At 43.5% G+C, this 23,507-nt stretch overlaps 1 protein-coding gene across 1 annotated transcript in view; it reads right to left on the reverse strand.

Moving 5' to 3' along the window:
- Window positions 1-23,507, reverse strand: part of EXT1 (exostosin glycosyltransferase 1) — a 470,442-nt gene that overhangs the window by 92,902 nt on the left and 354,033 nt on the right. The window contains exons 2-3 of the mRNA XM_082257566.1: window positions 20,320-20,413; window positions 17,468-17,575 (exon numbers count right to left, since the gene is read on the reverse strand). Of these exons, the coding sequence (XP_082113692.1) occupies window positions 17,468-17,575; window positions 20,320-20,413 (202 nt within the window). The remainder of the gene's footprint in view (window positions 1-17,467; window positions 17,576-20,319; window positions 20,414-23,507) is intronic.

Raw genomic sequence — 23,507 nt, forward strand, 5'->3', positions numbered from 1 at the left:
GCTGATGCTTCTTATGAACAGCAATCTTAAAAGGTTTGTGTGTCTTATCAATCAAAGTAGCTCTAAACCCCACCTCCAAACTCATTTAATACATTGGATTCCAGGTGAGCAAACTACTGACTCCAATTAGCCTATGGATTCACTTATTTAACATTTACAATACTGGAGGAAAAAGTAAGTGTGTTTAATAAAGATATAAGAAATTATAATTGTTTGTGTGCTATCAGCTTGAGCACATTATGTTTGTCTATTGTGATCACATTTTATAGCAAATTACTGCAGAAAAACAGTTACTTTCAAGGGGTTCACATGTCACACTTGCCAATGTATGTGCATTTAATGTATTTAAGGCATGTGATTTAATAATAAAAGCCTCCTACCTTAAGAAACACATCCAAGAAGTCTGAGTCTGCTGCCAGATGCCACAATCTTGGATGTGATATCAATGGTCCCAGAAGACTCAGAGTGGTCATCCAGTGACATTCTATAGCAGTGGTCTCCAGACTGTGGCCTGGGGGCCGGATGCAGCCCTTTGATTGCTTTTATCTGGCCCTTGGGGCACTATTTTATGACACCAATCAAGGGCACAATTCCTCCCAATGACACCAACGGAGGGGGAAAATTCCCACCAATGACATCAATGATGGGGCACAGTTTCTCCTAATGACGGGGCACATTTCCTCCCAATGATATCAACAATGGGGCCCAATGACACCAATGCTGGGGCCCAATTCCTCCCAATGACACCAATGAAGGGGGATTGTTCACTACCACTGATGCTCTGACATTGTGTACTCCTGATGGCCACAGTCTGGCCCCCCTAAAGTCTGAAGGACAGTAAACTGGCCCTTTGTTTAAAAAGTTTGGAGACCCCTGCTCACCTTCTTTCCGCCTTTGGCTGCTACATAAAAGGTTAAGTAGAGAGGGAGAGGGGAGGCAAAGGAGCTGGACCAGCACAGAGAGTAATAAGACAATACCAGAAGAGGAGGGGGCTTTGACGCACAAGGAGGAAGAGCGCTGTGCCGGAGCAATTGACCGTTCCTGAGATAATCAACTTGCAGAGGCACATTTCAAGTTATTAAGACATTGTTTATGGAAAATGCTTCAAAGGAGCTTTGAAAATACTTGATTTTTCAAGTCTTGGCTGGTGACAGGGTATCTTTAATCACGACTCATCGCTCTAACGAGGCACTGCATACATCTAAATAGTAAAATTGTTAAAAAGATGTGTGAAAACAACTGCTGTAAATTACATACTTAGTCTCAAGGCGCCCCCAAAAAATATATGCATCACTAAAAATTCTACAGAAATAATTAGAAATTGGTAATTGCCCACAAAAGTAATTAGGCAAAGCAATAATCATAAGAACATTAGGCATAAGAAAAATAAACAGAAGGAGAGAGAAGGGATTAGGTGCTTGCAAAGAGACGCTGGGTTTCGGAGCTGCAGAGGGAAAACGGAAAACTTCCCCATCTCGCCTAGAATAGGAAATGAAAACGTGTGACTAAGGGAGGAAAAAAAAAAAAAAAAAAGAAAAGAAAAAAAAAAAAGTCATTTCCCAGGGCAGATATTCGGGCTGGCTGCCAGCTCCTTAAAACCAGCGTTAATTATGGAACAGTAGCTCTTCAATATGGAAGCAGCTGTACAGAAATGAAGTGCTACAATACAGGAGCGCAGGGGTCAGGAAACAACAGCTCCCCAATACCCAGTCACACTCTCTCAGGAGCAGTTATGCTGGACATGTAATTATTAAAAATGTATTGCAATTGCGTCTATTCCTTTTATGGCGTTTCCGCCAGCTCAACGCTACGTAGATAGGAGGATGACTACGCTGCAAGGTTTAAAGAGACGCTCCGCTTAAAGCAGAACCAAACCCATGGATTTAAAGTGGAACTTTAAATCAGAAAACCAAGTTCTGCTACATCACTAAGACTGGGTCCATTTTGCAGGTAGAGCTATGTAAAACGTTAAAGAGGAGCTCCAGCCACCTTAAAAAAAATAAAATATAAGTCAGAAGCTACAAAAAGTGCAGCTGCTGACTTTTAACCACTTAACGACCAGCCACGTAGATCTACGTCGGCTGACTTTGAGTGGTTATACCGGGATGATGCCTCTAGCTAGAGGCATCATCCCGGTACCGTTGTTTGAAGCCGGCGGTCGGCTTTCCGTCGGTAACGATCGATGCGGCTCGGGAGCCGCTCGATCGTTACCCGGGGGGGCGGGAGGGGACGTCCCCCCCCTCCCGCGGCTTTGCTCGGGGCTCCCGTCCCACCGGGCGACAAACTATTGACCGTAGTTTGTCGCCATCCCACGGGGGGGCGCAATTTTAAACCGTAACATGTTTGGTATCTATTTACTCTTTCACAATATACAAAAAAAATGGGCTAACTTTACTGTTTAGTATTTTTTTAAAATTAGTGAAATGTGATTTTTCAAATTTTTTCCAAAAAAATGGCGTTTTAAAGGCGTTTTAAAGACCGCTGCGCAAATACCGCGTGACAAAAAATTTTGCAATGACCGACATTTTATTCTCCAGAGTCTTTGCTAAAAAAATATATATAATGTTTGGGGGTTCTAAGTAGTTTTCTAGGAAAAAATACTGGTTTTAACTTGTGAACAAAAAGTGTCCGAAATAGGGCTGGGGGTAAAGTGGTTAAAAAAACAGTCACTCACCTGTCCCACGTTCCAGTGGTGAGCTCACCACAGCCGTCTTCTTAATCTGTCCTCCCTCAGCAGTACAGGCATCTTCACTTTGGGCAACCGGCTGACAGCTTGCAGCTTCACAGGCGGGTGCCCGCTAGATTGGTGGATGCTATCTTCTGGGACCTGTCAGTGTCCCAGAAGACTGCAGGGGGGGGGGGGAGGAGAACCTCTCGCTCCTGAGTGCTGCTGTCTCTCCCCCCCCCTCCCCCCCGCTCCTCAAACGTTCCAATAAAATAAGGAAAAGAAAATATAGCATATACAATTGTGACACAAATCATATTGTAATTGAATATTAAAAATTACCTTTCCTTTTCAATCTGTAGCTGTTGTAATTTTCTGGAAATGCAATGCAATATGGCTACCTGGAGGTGTTCTGTACACAGAATGTATACTGACCACACCCCAGAACATTTCCTGCTTGTGTGATTGGCTCACCAATTTTCCCAGAGGTCTGCACTAAGACAAGTCAGATTTCAGGCATCCCCTACTACATCATCCAGCCCTGGAGGGCCCGACCGAGGCACCCCCCCCCCCCGCACCATCGACCGAGAGACGCGAACGGCGCACCCTCCGGCCCCCCCCCCATGCGGCCTGCACACAAAGCCCCGACCTCAGGAAGGCCCAAAACAGTCCTCCACACGGGAGGGGGGTAGGAGGGGGGGGGGGGGGTCACGACAGGACAGAGGGAAACCCAGGAGTGTGAGGGTCCGACCATCCCAGAGAGAGGGCCTGCGTGCAACCCAAAATCCGCCAGGGAGGGGGGGGGGGGACATTTAAACACCATACCGGGAACACAAGCGGGCCCCATCTCATGACAGGACCCCACGCCACCACAGTAGGGGGGCTGTTGGCCAAATAGGAACGCTGCGACATAAGCCTGACGTTGGCGACATGGCAAACGCTGCGACATGGCATTGGCAAGACATTTAACTTGTGGGGCCAGTCCCCGGGACTATGTCGCGGCTAAGGTCTGCACGCGTTCGATGGTCAGACTGGGGTGACCACTGGATGTAGGGATCTAGCCCATCGCCCAGCCTGGCATACTCGCTTGAAGATCTCACAGGAAAAATGTTCCTGGGGAAAAAAAAAAAAAAGACTAGCATAAAAAAATTACTTCTATGCCAGGACCAAAGATGCCAGCAAGGAACGAGGTCCTTACTCCTGACTAGGCAGATTAAAACTGACATCCTATGCAGGAAGAGAGAGGGTGTACCCCCAGGGACTGCCCATAGGTGTAGCCAGAAATTCTTTCTGCCTAGTGTCCTACTCCTGCAGAAGGCGGTATTACTCTACTGATATGCATCAGGACTGTGTCAGTCAATGAACGATAGAGAAATGTCATTTTTTGTGAGATACTCCCAATAGGAACATGTCTAAAGGGATGCAGGCCCAGCAGCTTTCCTCATTAGAGCCCTGCAGCTGCCACGTCTGACAGATAACTAAGAAACCTCTCCCATTTGACCCACTCAGCATAGAGGCACAAACAATGATTTCTTTAGAATACCAAAAGGTAGGAATCTGCAACAGTTTTGTTAAAATCCTTGTACAGAGATCACCCAGAGGGGAAGGTTTTTCTCTCAACAAAAGCGGAGTTCTGCTTTAAAGCTGGGTTCACACTGGATTGTGGAGCGGCACGCAGCAGGAGGTCCGGTGCGATCCGTTCACCGTTTCAGGTCCGAATTAGGACACAAATTTTCTGCAAACCGCTCCGCAGCCATCCTGGAGCTGTGTGAACCGGCTCCATTGAGAGCCAGTCACAGGCTCCTGACATGCGAATTGGATGCAGGGAAACCCGCATCCAAGTCGCAACAGTGTGAACCCAGCCTAAAAAGAAGTGTTTATACTGTATTAGGCCACGTTTACACCTAAGGGTTTTGCAGAAACGCACCACATTTCATTTAACATTATTTGCTATGGGTCACGTTCACACCTCCGCATTTTCTACTGGTGCATTTTTTGGAAGAGGTCAGGAACTTTTTTTACCTGCAGCAGTTGGCGTGTTTGTTTTCCATAGACTTCAATTGAAATGCACCAGAAACACAAGTACTGCGTTTTTTTACGCGTTTCTGCAATGTTTCGTGTTTTTAACCTGCACGCCAACAAACCGGAAGCTTGAAACATGCAAGTAGCATTGATAAAGACAGAGAAACTTATCAGGCTGGTGAGGCCAAGAAGCTACCTATACAATACCACAGATCCAGCCCAGAAGGATTGGTCCTATGAGATAAGGGATGAATGGAGGTGGTGGAATGCTAGGAGGAAAGATTAGGCCGAAACACTTTAGCATTTCAAAGATGTTGTAACTGCTTCAGTGCAAAATAACATTTTATAAGAAGGAGCGATCGTGTATCGGCCATTGATTTTTATGAATGGAGATAGCCCTGATAATATATCCAAGATGGGGATCATTCCCCCAAAAACAGAAAGAAAAGAAAATGTAAGTATTAGCTGCCTACTGTAAGTTCAAATTTAATTTTTTTTTTTTGTTTACATTTTCCTGTACAATGATGGTCCACTATTCCTCCCACTGATACCTATAATGGAGCACTATATTGCCCACTAACACCAATGATAGGAAACCAGTTCCTGCCACTGACACCAAGGATAGGAAACCAGTTCCTGCCACTGATACAAATGATAGGAACCCAGTTCCTGCCACTGATACAAATGATAGGAACCCAGTTCCTGCCACTGATACAAATGATAGGAACCCAGTTCCTGCCACTGACACCAATGATGGGAAACAATTCCTGCCACTGACACCAATGATGGGAAACAAATTCTGCCACTGACACCAATAATGGTTCACTATTCACTAGCCCAAAAAAAAAAAGCAAAAATGTGCCAAAAACATGTGTTCAAAAAAAGCAAAACAGCAAACTGCATAGATGTGAACTTAGCCTTAAATCCAGTAATACGCTGTCTCAGCCCGCACTGCACATGCTCAGTTGCTCTCCATTATTCGGCACTGTTCCAGCCATTTACTCACCTGTCCAACGGTCCAGTGATGCGGCCGCCCAAAGCCTCGATCCTCTCCCTCGGCGCCGGCATCACTGCTGTGGGCACACGGCTGTTACAGTTTGCGGCTTCACAGCCGGGTACCCACTGCACATGTGCGAGTCACGCTGCGCGTCTTGATTGGCCAGCAATCTTCTGGGACCTCTGACATGTCCCAGAAGATTGCAGGGAGGGGGAGAGGAGAACTTCCGTTCAGGGCGCCGCGGCGCTCCGAGCGGAAGTGGGAGCGGGTACCTGTCAAAACTAGGTACCCGCTCCCCCCCCCAAAAAATGACATGCCAAATGTGGCATGTCAGGCGGTTAGAATACCTAAAGCGGAAGTTTCACTTTTGGGTGGAACTCCGCTTTAAGTAGAAATGAAACCCTTCTATTTTTTTTCAGCCACGGAAGCTGCTTCTGTTTAAACTGCCATGGGGCTGCACATGTGATCAGTTATGATGCAAACCAGTTGATGGTTTGACAGTTTGATTGAAGACACAAGCAAATGTGACAGTTAGCAATACCGATTCAGGACACTGTTAAATCAATGAATTTAGTTCCGCTTTACGATTTACTGCTGTTCAGGGGCTTTGGGCTTCAGAAAAATGGCGGCCTCCAGCAAGTAGAGACAGGAGCAACGCTGGAGGCAATTTACACTACACACTAATTTTGGTAGTATAATGTGGAATGTATGCTCCTTACTAAAGAACATTCTTTTCTACCAAGTTATTATGAGTCAAGTTCCATTTTAACCTTTTCCCAAAACTGTTACAAAAAAAAAAAAAAGACAACAGACCAAACAAAAGGCTGCTGTGTGTGCCCTAAGGCTCGGTTCACACTACGTCGCTCCGACTTAGGGGGCGACCTGTGAAGTCGCATGCAGCGCGACTTCAGCACGACTTGCACGGACTTCATAAAATGAATGTCTATGCAAGTCGCTCCAGGTTGCCCCGAAGTAGTACAGGACCCTTTTTCTAAGTCGGAGCGACTTGTGTCGCTCCTATTAGAACGGGTCCTGTACTACACTATTGCACGCGACGGTGCGTGACTTGTCAGGCTGACCAAGTCGTCTGACAAGTCGTACCAGTGTGAATGGACACTTAAAGTGGAACTAAACTCATTGATTTAACAGTTTCAATAAACAGTTACATTCCCGGCACATTGTTTGTGCTCTCTACTAAACTTTCAAACCATCGAATGTCAGGTGTCATGACTGATCACATGCAGCACCACCGCAGTTAAAGATCAGACACCAAGATGGTAGCTTCCTTGATTGAAACCGATAGGAGGGTTTAGTTCCCCTTTATTCTGCATACCTGCAATGAAAATCCTTGTTCAGGCACTTCCCATTACAGGCAGACAACGCTCTGTGCCTGTCTACCAGTTGTGCTACTGAATTGTCACCTAGTCACATGGACTTCAGATGGGGACTACAAGTGGCCCTTTTTGCACATATTAAGCGGAGAAGGGGCAGGTTACATCCTACATTGGAGAGATATCTCCTCACCTCCTGTGTGGCCATGTCAGGACAGGAGGTGAGGGAAAATCAACAACAGGTCCACAGAAAGCAATGACCTGAGAGGTCCTCATCCCCCGTGGCTCTAGAGAAAAAAATGTTAGCTGGATTTTCACTTCTATGGGAGGGGTTTGTTGCCGGGACATGATCTATGGGGACAGTTGGATTTGTGTGATTGCAGCAGTTATTTTTTCTGTACATGTGCTGTGTTTTTTTTTTTTTAAAGGTTTGCACCGTGACTAATTAGGGTTCGTTTTCTCAGTAGATCAGGCATTGAAACCAATTGTCTCTCCCATGTTTCTGTCTGGCCCGGGTCAACTGCTGCCTGATCACTTGCTTCCTCATGTAACATGAACCACAACCCGGGTTTTTCCCTTCTTTGTTTATACTATTCCTATGGTTGAGGATGCCACAATTCTTACAAATGTGTGAATTATCCTTCTATTTTCTAACTTGATGTATACTTTTTGCAGCATTGTATTAAAATATGCTTTCCACAATGTACCAATGTCAAAATGTTTTTTTTTTTTTTTTTCTTGTGCGTCTGTGTTGTTTTGTTTCTTTATTGAAAATTCAATAAACAGAATTTAAAAAAAAAAAAAAAAAAAAAAAGGATTGCACCGTATATACAACAGTTTTATCGAAATGTATCTGCCAAATGTTATCATTGCCAGAAATAATCTTCAGGTAGAATAATCATGCAGGTAGAAGGACTTGGCCCTGCAGCAGTTGCTATGGTTACAGCGGGTCCCTGCAACTAAATCCACTTCATAAAAAGGTATTTGAGCAGCACGATTATTCGTTAAAAAATAATTGTGATCCCAGAATCACTTTAACTAAATGTGGATCTTGGGCCTACTACAAATGTGGATCTTGGGCCTACTACAAATGTGGATCTTGGGCCTACTACAAATGTGGATCTTGGGCCTACTACAAATGTGGATCTTGGGCCTACTACAAATGTGGATCTTGGGCCTACTACAAATGTGGATCTTGGGCCTACTACAAATGTGGATCTTGGGCCTACTACAAATGTGGATCTTGGGCCTACTACAAATGTGGATCTTGGGCCTACTACAAATGTGGATCTTGGGCCTACTACAAATGTGGATCTTGGGCCTGCTACAAATGTGGATCTTGGGCCTACTACAAATGTGGATCTTGGGCCTACTACAAATGTGGATCTTGGGCCTGCTACAAATGTGGATCTTGGGCCTGCTACAAATGTGGATCTTGGGCCTACTACAAAATGTGGATCTTGGGCCTACTACAAAATGTGGATCTTGGGCCTACTACAAAATGTGGATCTTGGGCCTACTACAAAATGTGGATCTTGGGCCTACTACAAAATGTGGATCTTGGGCCTACTACAAAATGTGGATCTTGGGCCTACTACAAAATGTGGATCTTGGGCCTACTACAAAATGTGGATCTTGGGCCTACTACAAAATGTGGATCTTGGGCCTACTACAAAATGTGGATCTTGGGCCTACTACAAAATGTGGATCTTGGGCCTACTACAAAATGTGGATCTTGGGCCTACTACAAAATGTGGATCTTGGGCCTACTACAAAATGTGGATCTTGGGCCTACTACAAAATGTGGATCTTGGGCCTACTACAAATGTGGATCTTGGGCCTACTACAAATGTGGATCTTGGGCCTACTTCAAATGTGGATCTTGGGCCTACTTCAAATGTGGATCTTGGGCCTACTTCAAATGTGGCTCTTGGGCCTACTACAAATGTGGCTCTTGGGCTTACTACAAATGCCTCAAAGGAATGTAATCTATGCACTCAGGCCACATGTAGTATGCCCTGTCCTTCCGCCCTGCAGCCTTCTTCATGTTTGCAGGCAATTCAAAGCTGTCAATTTGACAGCTAGGAGTTGCTGTATAAATACTGTCATTCTAACAGCTGCTATCAAGAAATAGACCTTATGATATAGGAATTAAAACCACCATGCAGACCTGAAATACAGAGCAGGAAGATGTAAGCATACTTGTGTCTGTTTGCCCCAACCTACCTCCAGGTTCATGAAGGTTTGTAAAAAAAAGAACGGAAAAGGTCTGTGGCCCTTTTCATTTTTTCCGCACATAAACATGACAGATTGGGGATAGCCTGATGTAAACGACACAATTGCATTTAAATCCAACCGCCATCACAGGTCCGCCTGTCTCCGATGTTCTAATGCGGACAATCGCTGAATGGGCACAGATCGCAAAACACTGACCTCTGACCCGCTGCGATTCAGCAAAGGGATCTGCTTAAGAATAACTTGATGAATGAAATGGAGAAGATCCATGTAAAAGCGGCCTTTCGTTTATCCTTATCAGCCCTAGTTAATTCATTCCCCCTGCTGATTTTTTTTTTTCATTTTTTTCATTCGTTTCTTACATTTGTAATGTATCCTAATTTTTTTTGGTGTTGCATTAAAAAAGTGCAAAAACAAAAAAAATAAATAAAAAAAGACCAGTACCAGAGTAATACATTTAGAACAGGCCAGATTATAAAATAAAATGTATACTTTTCATCTATAGTTGTATTTGCTTTTTTTTTTTTTAACACGGATTAAAGTAGAAAAAATGTGTTCTAGTATTACTACAATTTTTGTGTATGGATTAAATAAAAAATGTAGTATGGGAAAAAAAATTTTTTTTTGAATCATAGTTACCTAGGTGGATGCAGCATCTGCCATCCACCGGCTCCAACGCTGAGAAACGAGCGATCAAACAGCGATTGCTCGGTTCTCAGAGCTCCGTGAGCAGAGAGCTCTGCTCTGTACCACCCCCCCCCCACCCCACTGGAGCGCTGGGCTGTGGAGGGGATGGGAGGTGCAGGCTCCGGCTCTCAGTGGCCTGCTGAGAGGCTGAGGCAGGTGCCGTACCACGTATGTGGGCGGATCTCGACAATATGGTCACAATCTTTACCGAGCCTGGACCGACTCTGGGACATCAGCAGACAGCGGACTTCAGCCCACTGTCCGCGGAAAACGGATCACAGGAGTGCAGAACGGACTGCACTTCTATGATCCAAAGCTCATTTGGCTGTACTTCTCCTTTAAATTATTTTTGCAAATCACTATCACCAAAAGAAAGAGACGAAAAAAAACCTGTATCACTTTGTTATCTTAAGTAATGCCAAAATCATTAGAAAATAAACAGGTCTATAGCAGAAATGTAAAAACGTATCTGATCTGATCCATAGGGGGTGTTCAGGTGTGATACCTGACGTGGTTACACTATTTAGGAGAAACCTAGGAAGTTCAGTTGTCATGATGACGAGTCTGGTTACAGACATTTTAACTTTGTGGATGGATTTAAATGTCTGGAAAGGAATATTTCACTCGTGTATTTTTTACAATGTCCTTTCAACACAGACTGTTCACATTTTCTGCTTCTACTGTTGAAAGGTCAGCTGAATCACAATAGTAATTTACATTTACGCAGAAATGCTGACTGCCTGGATCACTTTTTTTATACCTCTAGTGGAGCCTGGAGGGAGATCGGTCTCTACCCACGTGCCTAACAAATGATATTGGCTCCCACTCTCCCTGTTGTAGATATATAGATATATATATATATATATATATATATATATATATATATATATATATATATATATATACACACACACACAGTATCTTACAAAAGTACACCCCTCACATTTTTTGTAAATATTTTATTATATCTTTTCATGTGACAAAAGGTCAGAGATATGACACTTTGCTACAATGTAAAGTAGCGAGTGTCCAGCTTGTATAAGCCCCGGTTCACACTTCTGCGTGTGCGGGGTTCGCATGTAATGTCGGAGCGCACTGCTCCGACATTACATGCGATCAGCTGTGCGGTGCGAGTTTAGCCATACAGTTTGTATGGCTAAATTCGCATCGCACCAGCAGCAAACACGCACAGGAGGCATTTTTGCTGCCGCATCAGGATCGGATCGCACAGCGGTTCACACTTGTGCGATCCGATCCTGTGCGAACCGCACGATCGCACTGCGATATGCGATCAAACTAGGGGTGTCGTTAAGATTACATTGACACCCCCAGCGTATCGCATATGGCAGTGTGAACTGCCGGGGGTGCGTGTGCGATGCGGTAAAGGGCTGCAAATTCGCAGCCTTCCCGCATCGCATATATGTGAACCGAGCCTAACAGTGTAAATTTGCTGTCCCCTCAAAATAACTCAACACACAGCCATTAATCAGTAAAAAGTAGTGTGAAGGCGCCTGGCTCTTCTGGGTAAAAAATGCTAAAACCTGCTGCCCTTTTAATTGTAAAATACAATATCTGGATATAAAAATTGGTAAAAAGGCGCTGGTGACCCTGGATGTTAAATCAATTGAATACTAATCTCTTACTCAATTGAATTAAATGTATTTTTGTACAGCCATTAATATCTAATCCACTGGAAAAAAAAGTGAGTACACCTCTAAGTGAAAATATTCAAATTGGGCCCGATTAGTCATTTTCCCTCCCAAGTGTCATGTGACTCGTTAAAGTTACAAGGTCTCAGGTGTAAATGGGGAACAGGTGTGTTAAATTTGGTGTTATCGTTCTCACTCTCTCATATCGGTCACTGGAAGTTCAACACGGCACCTCATGGCAAAGAACTCCAAAAAAAAAAAAAAAAATGTTTCTCAACATAAAGATGGCCTTAGTTATAAGATTGCCAAGACCAAGAAACTGAGCTGCAGCATGGTGGTCAAGACCATACAGTGGTTTAACAGGACAGGTTCCACTCAGAACAGGCCCCACCATGGTCAAAGAAGTTGGGTGCAGGTGCTCAGCGTCATATCCAGAGGTTGTCTTTGGGAAATAGACGTATGAGTGCTGCCAGAATTCCTGCAGAGGTTGAAGGAGTGTGGGGTCAGCCTGTCAGTGCTCAGACCATACGCCACACACTGCATCAAATTGGTCTGCATGGCTGTTGTCCCAGAAGGAAGCCTCTTCAAAAGATGATGCACAAGAAAGCCCGCAAACAGTTTGCTAAAGACAAGCAGACTAAGGACATGGATTACCGGAACCATGTCTTGTGGTTTGATAAGACCAAGATAAACTTATTAGGTTCAGATGGTGTCAAGTGTGTGTGTTGCGGCAAACAGGTGAGGAGTACAAAGACAAGCGTGTCTTGCCTACAGTCAAGCATTGTGGTGGGAGTGTTGTGGTCTGGGGCTGCATGAGTGCTTCCGGCACTGGGGAGCTACAGTTCATTTATGGAACCATGAATGCCAACATGTACTGTGACATACTGAAGCAGAGCATGACCCCTCCCTTCAGAGACTTGGGCACAGGGCAGTATTCCAACATGATAATGATCCCAAACACACCTCCAAGATGACCACCGCCTTGCTAAAGAAGCTTAGAGTAAAGGTGATGGACTGGCCAAGCATGTCTCCAGACCTAAACCCTATTGAGCATCTGTGGGGCATCCTAAAACAGAAGGTGGAAGAGCGCAAGGTCTCTAACATCCACCAGCTCTGTGATGTCGTCATGGAGGAGTGGAAGAGGACTCCAATGGCAACTTGTGAAGCTCTGGTCAACTCCATGCCCAAGAGGGTTAAGGCAGTGCTGTGGTGGCCACACAAAATATTGACACTTTGGGCCCAATTTGGATATTTTAACTTAGGAGTGTACTCACTTTTGTTGCCAGCGGTTTAGAAATGAATGGCTGTTTGTTGAGTTATTTTGAGGGGAACAGTAAATTTACACTGTTATACAAGCTGTACACTCACTACTTTACATTGTAGCAAAGTGTCATTTCTTCAGTGTTGTCACATGAAAAAATATAATAAAATATTTACAAAAAATGTAAAGGGGTGTACTCACTTTTGTGTATATATATATATATATATATATATATATATATATATATATATATATATATATATATATATCAGAATAGAACAGAAGACGACAGTCTCTATGGGAGAATAACCAGTATCTCCAGTTGTAAGATATATAGTGTGCTTTACAAATGTGCATTGTGCTCCACTGGCTTTAGAAGTCCAAAGCCAGATAAGCAAAATAAAAATGAGCAGAAACAATAGTCGAGAAAATAAAAAAAGGAGCATAGACTGGCCACCTATCAAAGTAACATAAACGGCTCTCTTCCAATGACAGAAAGTTAAAGAGGAGCTCCAATGACCCCCTAAAAAAATAAAAAGTCAACCGCTAAAAATACTGTAGCTGCTGACTTTTACCTGCTGTCCTCACCCAAGCCGATTCATCAGTGGGCTTTGGGTCAAGGTGCGGGCCTCTTAGTCAAGGGTAAACGGATGTGAAGCCTTGTGGCTTTCCGCTGTGCTGTGCTTCACGAATGGTCCTGCAGTCTTCTGGGACCTGTGATGTGTCCCAGAAGGCTGTGGGAGAAGAGGGGATGAGGTTGAACGTTTGCTCAAATCACCTATGCAATCCAGGAGGAAGTGGGAACCTGTCAAAACCAACGCCAGTTTGTTAAAGAGGAGGGGGAGAGGACGCAAACAAGTAGAATTTTCCCTCTTCTGTGAAGTTCCGCTTTAAGAAACTACTGCAAGCCCAATACCATGGCCTGCATTTTCTGAATGGGCTGCAGTATTAAGCAATAGTATTGCATATAAAAGGAGAGAAGATAGAGATATCAACATTATGTTAGGAATCAGTCCCTAAGTCTCTGAGCTGGAATAGGTATGAAGAGAAGTTGGTGTAAAGGTAGAAACACATTTGCATACGTGTCCTGGGTCAAGATATGTATTGGAAGAAAAGGGGTCAGAACAGCATCCAGGCCAATAGCAATTTTAAACTTTAAAGGTCAGCAATTGTGGTGCCCATCTTTCTCTCACGATGGGTTTACTTTAAGATAATTGTGCGTCTCCATTTTTTTTTGCACCTCAATTCTTTCATCAAGAACTTCACTTGCCATAGAAAGCCCAGAAAACAGTTCATGCAGCTGCTGAAGCGGCCCGGAGAGAGGAGGCGTAGGGGCAGCCAGAGAATTAACACATCTACTTTTCTCATTAAAGGGAAGGTGTTAATGCATTGGCTCCAGTATGCTTTAATTCCCAGGTCTGTCATGTTCCTGAGGAAGCAGAAGCCGGCAGGGATTAGCGCTAAAGGTCAATACTCCGCCGAATTCAGGTACCACAAATTAAAGCTATTCTGCCCGAGAGCAGGAGGGCACTTAAAGGGGAATGTACTACAAAGAGGAAGATATGTGTAGGAATGGCAGGTGCTGTTAATATGATGCTGACATATAAGCATGCCATTATTTTGCACTTACAGGTCATTAAAATGATGGAACATCTTGTCAGACATGATCTATACATTAAACTCTGTGCATATTATATTAGTAGTATACAATGTGAACCTGCCATATTGGTAATAATATAAAGAAGGCCGATGATGTCATAGTTATTTCCGGGTATTTTAGTGTCAAGTTTAAAGCTGAACTCTAGCAGATATAAAACCATAATCTCTGCGTATTTTTATTATTGCATTTAATGCTTTTTTTATATATAAAGAAGCAGTGTAAGTACCTGACTTTGACTTGGTATAGGCATTTTGCCATGTACAGCAGAACTCAGACTGATAGAAGAAAACATAGCAACAAAGAACCAATCAGTTGTGATGTAGTGCAATGAGACAGCTGGTTGGGCTGTAGTGCAAGGAGCATACTGGTAGGAGGAGAGAGCAGAGCTGCTTTTCCTTTTACTGTCCAGTCATGGTGAGGAAGAGCTAATGAACTGCAGCCAAGAAAAATGATGTCTCCTCTGCTGCCAGTCAGGACTGTGTGGTATGTCACCTGTGTACATCCCAGGACTGGACAGAAACACTTGTCTGGCAAGTAAAACTGCTCTTTATATGCATTTCATCTGTGCATTTTCTGTTTGCCTGGCATTTAGCTTTAAGGCTTCTTTAATCCTCTGTGTCTCCATACAGTCGGTCCAAAGGCGCATCAAATGCACAGCAGTGAAACACGTTGGGCAGTGACCCCCCTATTAAAAAAAACAATGAATCTTCACACTTCTGTGTATTTTTGTCTGCTCTGCAAAATATGAGAATGCATCTTGTGTGAATGATAAATACAGGAGAAGGCTCTGTCCTCAGACCCCATCTATTCTCTATCCCCACCTCCTCCCTTGGTCACTTTGATAACCTTTTATGGGTTCCAATACCATCTCTATGCTGAGGACACCCAAGTCTATCTCTCCACTCTTAACCTCCCCCTTTCAGTCCTCTCTCATCACTAATTTACTAACAGACATTTGGCTGTTATACCACTTTCTTAAACTCAACCTTTCCAAAGCAGAGCCTGTACTTCCTCCACCACCCTCCAACTTTAAAACTGAGATTAGAAACACAACTATTAGCCCCTATTCTCATGTCAGGGTGCTAGCTGTAAACGTGGACTTCAAACTCTCCTTTATCCCCACATTTAGAGCCAGTTCACATTAGCGCGACACGACTCCTTACTACTTCGGGGCGACCTCGGAGCGACTTGCATAGACTTCCATTATGTGAAGTCCATGCAAGTCGCTCTGAAGTCGTGGTGTAATGTAATGCACAAGTCGCCCCCAAAGTAGTAAGGAGTCGTGTCGCGCTAATGTGAACTGGCTCTTAATCAATATCCAAATCTTGGTGCGTTCACCTCTGTGACATTTCCAAAAAAAAACGCTCCATTCTGAACCAATGACTAAAAATTAATTCACTTATTATCTTTCACTTTACCTACTGCAACTCCCCCTTCGTTGGCGTATCTCTACATAGGCTATTCCCCTTTTTAGTCTATCATTTGCTGCTAATAGACTCATCGACCTTTACCAACTGCTGAGTGACCACAGCCCCTTTCTGCCAACCCCAGCACTGGCTTCCAATTACCCAACAAATAAAAATACAAACAACATTTAAAGCAATCCAAAGCCATGCCCCAGCTACATCACCAACCTCATCTCAAAATATCACCCAAACCGCCCTCATTGTTTCTCCCAAGACCTCTTGCTATCTAACTCCCTAATCACATCTTCCCAAACTTGCCTCCAGGACTTTTCCAGAGCCTTTCCAATACTTTGCAACTCCTTACCTTAATATGTTCTTCTATCCCCTACTCCAGTGGTCCTCAACCCTGGCCTACAGGGCCCACTAACAAGCAAGATTTGCAAGATAACTGAAATACATCCCAGGTGATATCATTTGCTGCTCAGTGATTGCAGTACTCTAGTCTGCATCTCCCCAAGGTAATACTTAAAATCTGGCCTGTTAGTGGGCCCTGAGGACCAGAGTTAAGGACCACTGCCCTACTCTGCCCACCTTTAGGTAATCCATAAAAAAACTCACCTCTTCTGGGAAGCTTATCCCACCCTTCCAATGCCCTTATCTGCCAATTTTACCACTGACCTCCAATCGGCCAACAAATACAATTGAAAATACTATACTAATAACATATAAAGCCATCCAAAGCTCAGCCCCAGCTACATTACCAACCTCATCTCAAAATATCACCCAAACCACCCACCTTGTTCCTCCCAAGACCTCCGACTTTGTAGCTTCCCATTGTTGCCTCCAGGACTTCTCCAGAGACTCGCCTATCCTCTCACTGTCTAGTTATCTCCAACCCTGACCACCTTTAGGTAATCCATGAAAACTAACCTTTTCTGGGAAGCTTATCCCACCTCCACCTAATACACCCCCCCCCCCCAATGCCCTTATCTGCCAACCTGACCACTGACTTCCAATTGGCCAACAAATACAATTGAAAATACTATACTAATAACATATAAAGCCATCCAAAGCTCAGCCCCAGCTACATCACCAACCTCATCTCAAAATATCACCCAAACCACCCACTTTGTTCCTCCCAAGACTTCCTACTTTCTAGCTTCCCATTGTTGCCTCCAGGACTTTTCCAGAGACTCGCCTATCCTCTCACCGTCTAGTTATCTCCAACTCTGACCACCTTTAGGTATTCCATGAAAACAAATCTCTTAAGGGAATCCTATCCTACCTTTACCTAACTACTGAACTTTTACTTTCTCCATCAGCTCATCCCTCACAGGTATTACCTTCTGTATCAAGTACACTTTCCCTTTTAGATTGTAAGCTGTCATGAGCAGGGCCTTTCTCACCCACTCGTCCTGTATTGTAAATGTACTTACATTGAAGAGTGCTGTGCAAACTGTTGGAGCATAATAAATCCTGCATACTCATACAATAATAATAAGTCCCAAATGAATATAAAAGTGGACATGTCCTTTAAATGGAAGTAACTCTCACCTGTAATAATAACCTCTCATCCCCGATGACTGCCGCCTGGTTCCAATCAATCACTTCAGAGAATGGTAACTCCCATCCATTACTTAGCATCACTGGAACACATGCAGCCTGCAGATGAAGTTATTCGTACCATTAAAGCATTGCAGCACATCTCCATTCTCTTCATTAACAACAAGTGAAAAGGCCAAGCAAATTACATTAGTACTTGGACAATGATTAGGCCGCATCACAATGCCGAAACAAGTGAGACTGGCAATAACAGCTGTTCTGCTGCTCTGAACACAATGGACAAGAGGCATCACACTCAATAAGTTCGCACATACACAACTGTTCTAATTTTGTTTAATAACCTTATAAAATAAACCTATATGAGGGAAAAAACAAAGCCTATTGATAAATAGCAATCACTACAAGGTATCTACTCTTATCTCTGCTTTGCTCCTCCTACAGACTCCCCGCATGTACCCAGTCCTTCCATTTATAAAGGCACATGTGTACATTCTCCCAGCCTTTTTCTTGCAAAGCTTTTTTGGCCTGAGCAGCCAATCACCAGGCCCAGGCCTGCATATGGAGGTGGGGAAGTGTGCTAAACTATGTGCAAGTTTCAACCTTCTCAAAGCTAAAAATTTGCACAGGAAGTAAAGGGATCAACCTTTGATGTCTGCAGTGGGGGATCAAAGCAAAGGTAAGAGTAGGCATCTTATGCTGCCTGTTATGAATTGGTAGTCTTAAGGCCTCTTTCACACTTGTGCAACTTGTCATGCAACTTTGGACATCAGAGTTGCACGACATGTCATTCCCCATGTATTCCAATGATACCCAATCATATATGCACATCTTAAAGTTGCAGCAACTTCAAAGTAGTTCATGCACTACTTTGGTCCGACTTTCATGCAACTTGAGGGCCATCGACTTCAATGTTAACCCTCAGAAGTTGCATGAAAGTCATACCTGAATGTTATACAATGCAACTTGTGTGCAAAAAGTTTCCATTAAACTGGAAAGAGAGTTCTCATGGTAACATCAAGAAAGGAACATCTATCAAGTTTGAGAACCAATCACATTGGCTCAGCTTCTGAAACTCTGATAATACTCAGGACATTGAATGCAAGTATCCTTATTTCTCAATTCTATCTTATTTTTCTAAATTGCTGAATTATGTCGCTATTTCTTTGAAACACTTTTTTTCTGTAAATATTTTATTTGCACCAATTTTAACCTTTTTATTATTAATCTTTATTTTATAAAGTGTTATACTTGTCCCTAAGCTCTTAATGCAAACAACGAACCTGTCTCTTGAAGAGTGCTACTGTATGGAATAAATCCTCTGAACATTCCTGTCTGTGGTGACAGTGCGTGTTACAGATGATTATTCTAAAGTCATAATTGGTATTTCTAAAATTACGAGCGTCTGCTGGGCTCATCATAACGTAGCGGTGGTGGCAGTGAAAGGGTTAATTGCTTAATTAGCCCGGTGGCAATCGCTCTCAGCCTGCTGGCATCTAGATTGTGGTCCCGCAAGCTGGGAAATCTATGTGCCGGGTGCAGCTGAGAGTGGCATTGTTACGCAAGTGACGGCAGGGTGTGATATTGCCTGGTCCTTGGTCACGAGTAAGTGAGAAGGGCAAGGATCTGATACCTGCCACCGTCACATAATGACCTCATGCATTAAACTGGTCAAAGCCAAAGTCGCACCCATCAAAAGTTACGTCAAAGTTGCACTCCAAAGTCTGCACAACTTTGGAGTCATACAAGTGTGAAAGGGGCCTAAAGCAAAGCTTCACTCTCTCATTCAACACTGACAGTTTTTTATCCTTGTGCTGCTAGCATTAGTAAATAGATAGGAAATGATATTTACTGGTCTTAAAACTTTTTTTTTTTTACTTTTCCTCAATTACTTCCTGGTTTCCAGGCCTAGGCAAATGATGTCATACATCCCAGGAGTCTTCAGGAGGGGAGGAGGGGTTTTCTCAGCTAAGCACACCCTCCTGTATGCATGCCTGAGCTAAGGACAGATGGATTTCAGAAGGTAAAGGCTATATGGATTATCTGCCCTTACTCAAGATGGTCCTGACTAGAAAAGCTAGGGGGTGTTTTTCAACATGATCTCCCAGCAAAATAAAGCATGGAGACATGGATGGATGGGCGAGTTTGCTTTCAATACCAAAAATTAACTAAATAGCGTTTTTGAATAGTGGATTTGTGAAAAGAATATTCCAGGTCAAAATTCCTAGGAGCTTTCCATCTATGGTAAGCTTTAGGCCCCTTTTACACGAGAGGTCCAATTGGGTCCGCCTGTCTGTTTTAGGTGGTCCCGATTGTAATCTCTATTCTCCTCTATGGACAGCCGGATGTAAACTGACTTGTGTCTGTTTACACCTGGCTACCTCACATCTGATCCGGCAAAAACAAAATGGAAAGGGATCCGATACCCTCCGTCTGGCTGGATCAGATTGACAGGCAGTTGGTTGTAAACGGACAGCTGGTCTGTTTACATCTGGCTGCCCATAAAGTAGAGTGGGCTGTATAACCTGATCTGTCATCCTGCAACTTTGCTTAGATTAGCAGGGGGGATCAGCTAACCTGCTGAGAAAACTGGATTCGGCCCGTGTGAAAGGGGCCTTAGTCTGTTTTTCTTCCATTACAGGGTTAACAGATGTTAAAGCGAACCTGTGTCATGCTCAAAGGGGGGGGGGGGGGTAGCAATAGGTTCACCTAAAGCAAGGGTCTGCAGCTGCATATACTATGTACAAGTGTTTACAGGATGAGTGTCTCACAAAGACAGATACAAATTGGGGGGTACTTTCAAAATAATGTGATAATAATATAAAAAAACATAAATGTGGTCTTACCTGCAGAGCCTCCAGAAATCTGAAGGATCCAAGCCTGCGGCCACGGGGGACCAGACAGAAAGTGGCATTGTGCAGCATTTCACGATAATCATACCTGAGGATAAAGAGAAGGTTCTGTTAGGGTTATACACATAATACCAGTACATCTACAGGGTGGATTATAACATAAATAAAGCAATACAAACATGTGCGTCCTACATTGCTCATCCCTCTCGCTGCAAGTCAATGGGTCAGATCCAACCTCTGGTGCCCACAGACATCAGAGTGGCCAGGTGGGCAGGCATGGTCAGACTGCACTCAGGCTAAGCTCTCATCTCAGCACGGCAGAGTGCTTCATAAACACGTACTGCTCAGCTTGACTAAGTGGAAACTATAAAGAGGGGAAAATTAGAGTAAGAAAACCCAGACATTCCCAGAAATGCTTGTCACAAGGGAAAGAACACAATAGAACAAGATGTTCTAACCTGTTCAACTGACCAGTCCACCAAGAATAGATAGATCAACTGGCTGCCAACTCATATCTACAGGAGGCCTAATGCTGAGCTCATGTCAACAATCTTTAAACAGAACCAGTCACTCCTGGGTTTGCTTAAGGATAGGAATATTTTATTCTGAACTTATGTTAACCCTTTCACTAAACTGTGCTTTTTTTTTCTGAGCCTGCCACTTCAGCTCTTGCCTCAAGGGTCTCAAAGTCTCACTGTTACTGTCCTATCAACTGGTTGACCTCCTTTGCTGCTCCCCTATCAACTGGCTGACCTCATACATGCCCTCCCAAGTGCTGACCGTGTATAGGATTGGCAAATAAAATGGCCAGATTGGGGTTCTCCTATTTAAAGCTTTTATGGATTTTCGTAAGCTGAAAGACTCGGGAGTTCAGACAACTGCCACACCAGCAACTCTCACGTTTAAGGTGGCCTCTAAGCCAACATGAAGTGTGAGGCTCAAATAAAGAAAATAAAGCTTAAAAAAAAAAGAGAAAAAAAAAAAAAAAAAGGAAAAAAAAAAAAAGAAAAAAAAAAAAAAGGAAAAAAGAAAAAAGTGGGCGATTATAACAATATTAGTCAGGAAAACGAGTATTCAATCATAAATTGTTCAGACTAGGCCCAGCTATGTCTGCTTCTAATAAAGCTGTAATGCAAATCCAGTTCCTGATATAAAAATGACCACAAGAGGAAGCTGTACCCCCTGCATATGTGTTCTGGACATTTTATAGATAGGCAACTTCTATCCTCATATTGCTTAGTGGTTCCAGATTAATAACTACTGCAGTAGGGAACACAAAAAGATACACTCCGCATCGTTCCAAAATAACTGTTCTGCTTTATTTGATGAAATTGAAGGCTTTTATACACGATTACGTAGGTATCACATTATTACTACAATTGTACTTTTATGGTAACAAGGGGTGTAACATAGGCAGGCTAATTCTAATCAGGACTCAAAAGAATGCAAACATGTAATGAAAACATTATTAGTGCCGTGTGCACAATGAGTGCAGTGTGCAATACATACAAAATAAAATACAAAAATATACAGGATGTACAAATTTCCTTTACAATATGAAATGCGAAACTATGAACAATAAAAAAGTAACAATGTTACTGTAAGACCCCATTCACACTAGCGCGACTTGTCAGGCGACTTGGTCGCCTGACAAGTCGCGGTCGGTCGTCTGCCATTGATTAGCACAGGACCCGTTCTAATAGGAGTGACACAAGTCGCTCCGACTTAGAAAAAGGGTCCTGTACTACTTTGGGGCGACCTGGAGGCGACTTGCATTGACTCCAATAATATGAAGTCCGTGCAAGTCGCACCGAGGTCGCGGTGCACTTCACAGGTCGCCCCAGCAAGTCGTGTCGCCCCTGGCTGAACGGGGTCTTATACCTAAACATTGCATACTCACTATAACAGTGCACTGTATTCTTGCTTTAAACAGGGCACCCAGATCTATGCATTCGAAGTAAGAGGGACAATTGTGTCGGAAAAAGGGACATTTAGAGGCTTTGCTATACCAGTTCTAATTCTGTCACTTCTCAAAAGAGAACCTCAGCCACCGCCTTTTTCTACACCAACCCCTCTTCCATAAAATTGGCATTAAAGGCCGGGCTAAAATTTCATAATTCCAACCAAGTCATTTAATCATTGCCTGCAGGCACCACATTGTGTGTGTCCTTAGCCCGATTCAGTTCTTGACCAAACAAGGCCTATTTTTATAGACACAGGTGTCAGACAATCCCCGACCTCATGGCTGGAGAACGGCGCAATCTGCAAGAGGATCATTTGCTTAAACAAGCATGTACAGTTAATTTGCACGGGAAAAAGATCACGACTCTGGGATTACGAGCGGCAACTCGGAGCACTATACAAACAACAAGCTCTCAGGAAATGCACGTCTAAGCTGAGGGAAGGGTCCAACCTTCGCATGAAGAGCACGTCTGGAAGCGGATGTCCCATCTTATTGAACTTGTCATGTTCGAATCTCGGAGTATTTGTCTGCACTCAGCACATCTCCCATGCTAATAAGCGTTTCAGCCTTCAATTTACTGCCAAATCCACGCTTGTCGACAATCGGCAGAAAGATAATGAGATGTGTGACGGCTGAAAGACGCAATTAACAATGCAGAGGAGTTCTAATTGTCAGGAAGCGATAATGCCTATTCTCGAGGCATCCAGAAACTAAAGGCTTAACCTGGGCAGAATGTGTTGTGTTTAATAATATCTAAAGTTAGGAGCTTTTGGTCCTGGTGTGAATTAAAGAACTTCGGCCTAAATGATAATCTGCATAAAAAGCTACAATGAAGCAGCTGGTATGATCGCCAAATATAATTGTGTATAAATTATTGTTTGCTCTCTGGCTCCGGGAGAGCCGATAATAAGCTAATAAGCGGCTGAGTCTTGACACAAACAGATTTTGGATTCAGGCTGCTGTGTTATAAAAGTCTGCATTTAATGTGTTTTTTCTTTCGTTTTTTATTTTCATGTGCACATAACATTGTGTCAAAAAAAAAAAAATGCATGTTTAACCACTTCAGCCCCGGAAGGTTTTACCCCCTAAGGCCCCTTTCACACATATGGTCCCCGTTTGTCCATTTTTCATCCATCCGTTGACGGATGAAAAATGGACATCAATGCATCTCTATGTAAAAAACGGATGACAACGGATGATCATCCGTTAACATCCGTTT

Source organism: Pelophylax lessonae, assembly GCF_965119305.1.
Source record: "Pelophylax lessonae genome assembly, chromosome: 5".
NCBI lineage: Eukaryota > Metazoa > Chordata > Amphibia > Anura > Ranidae > Pelophylax > Pelophylax lessonae.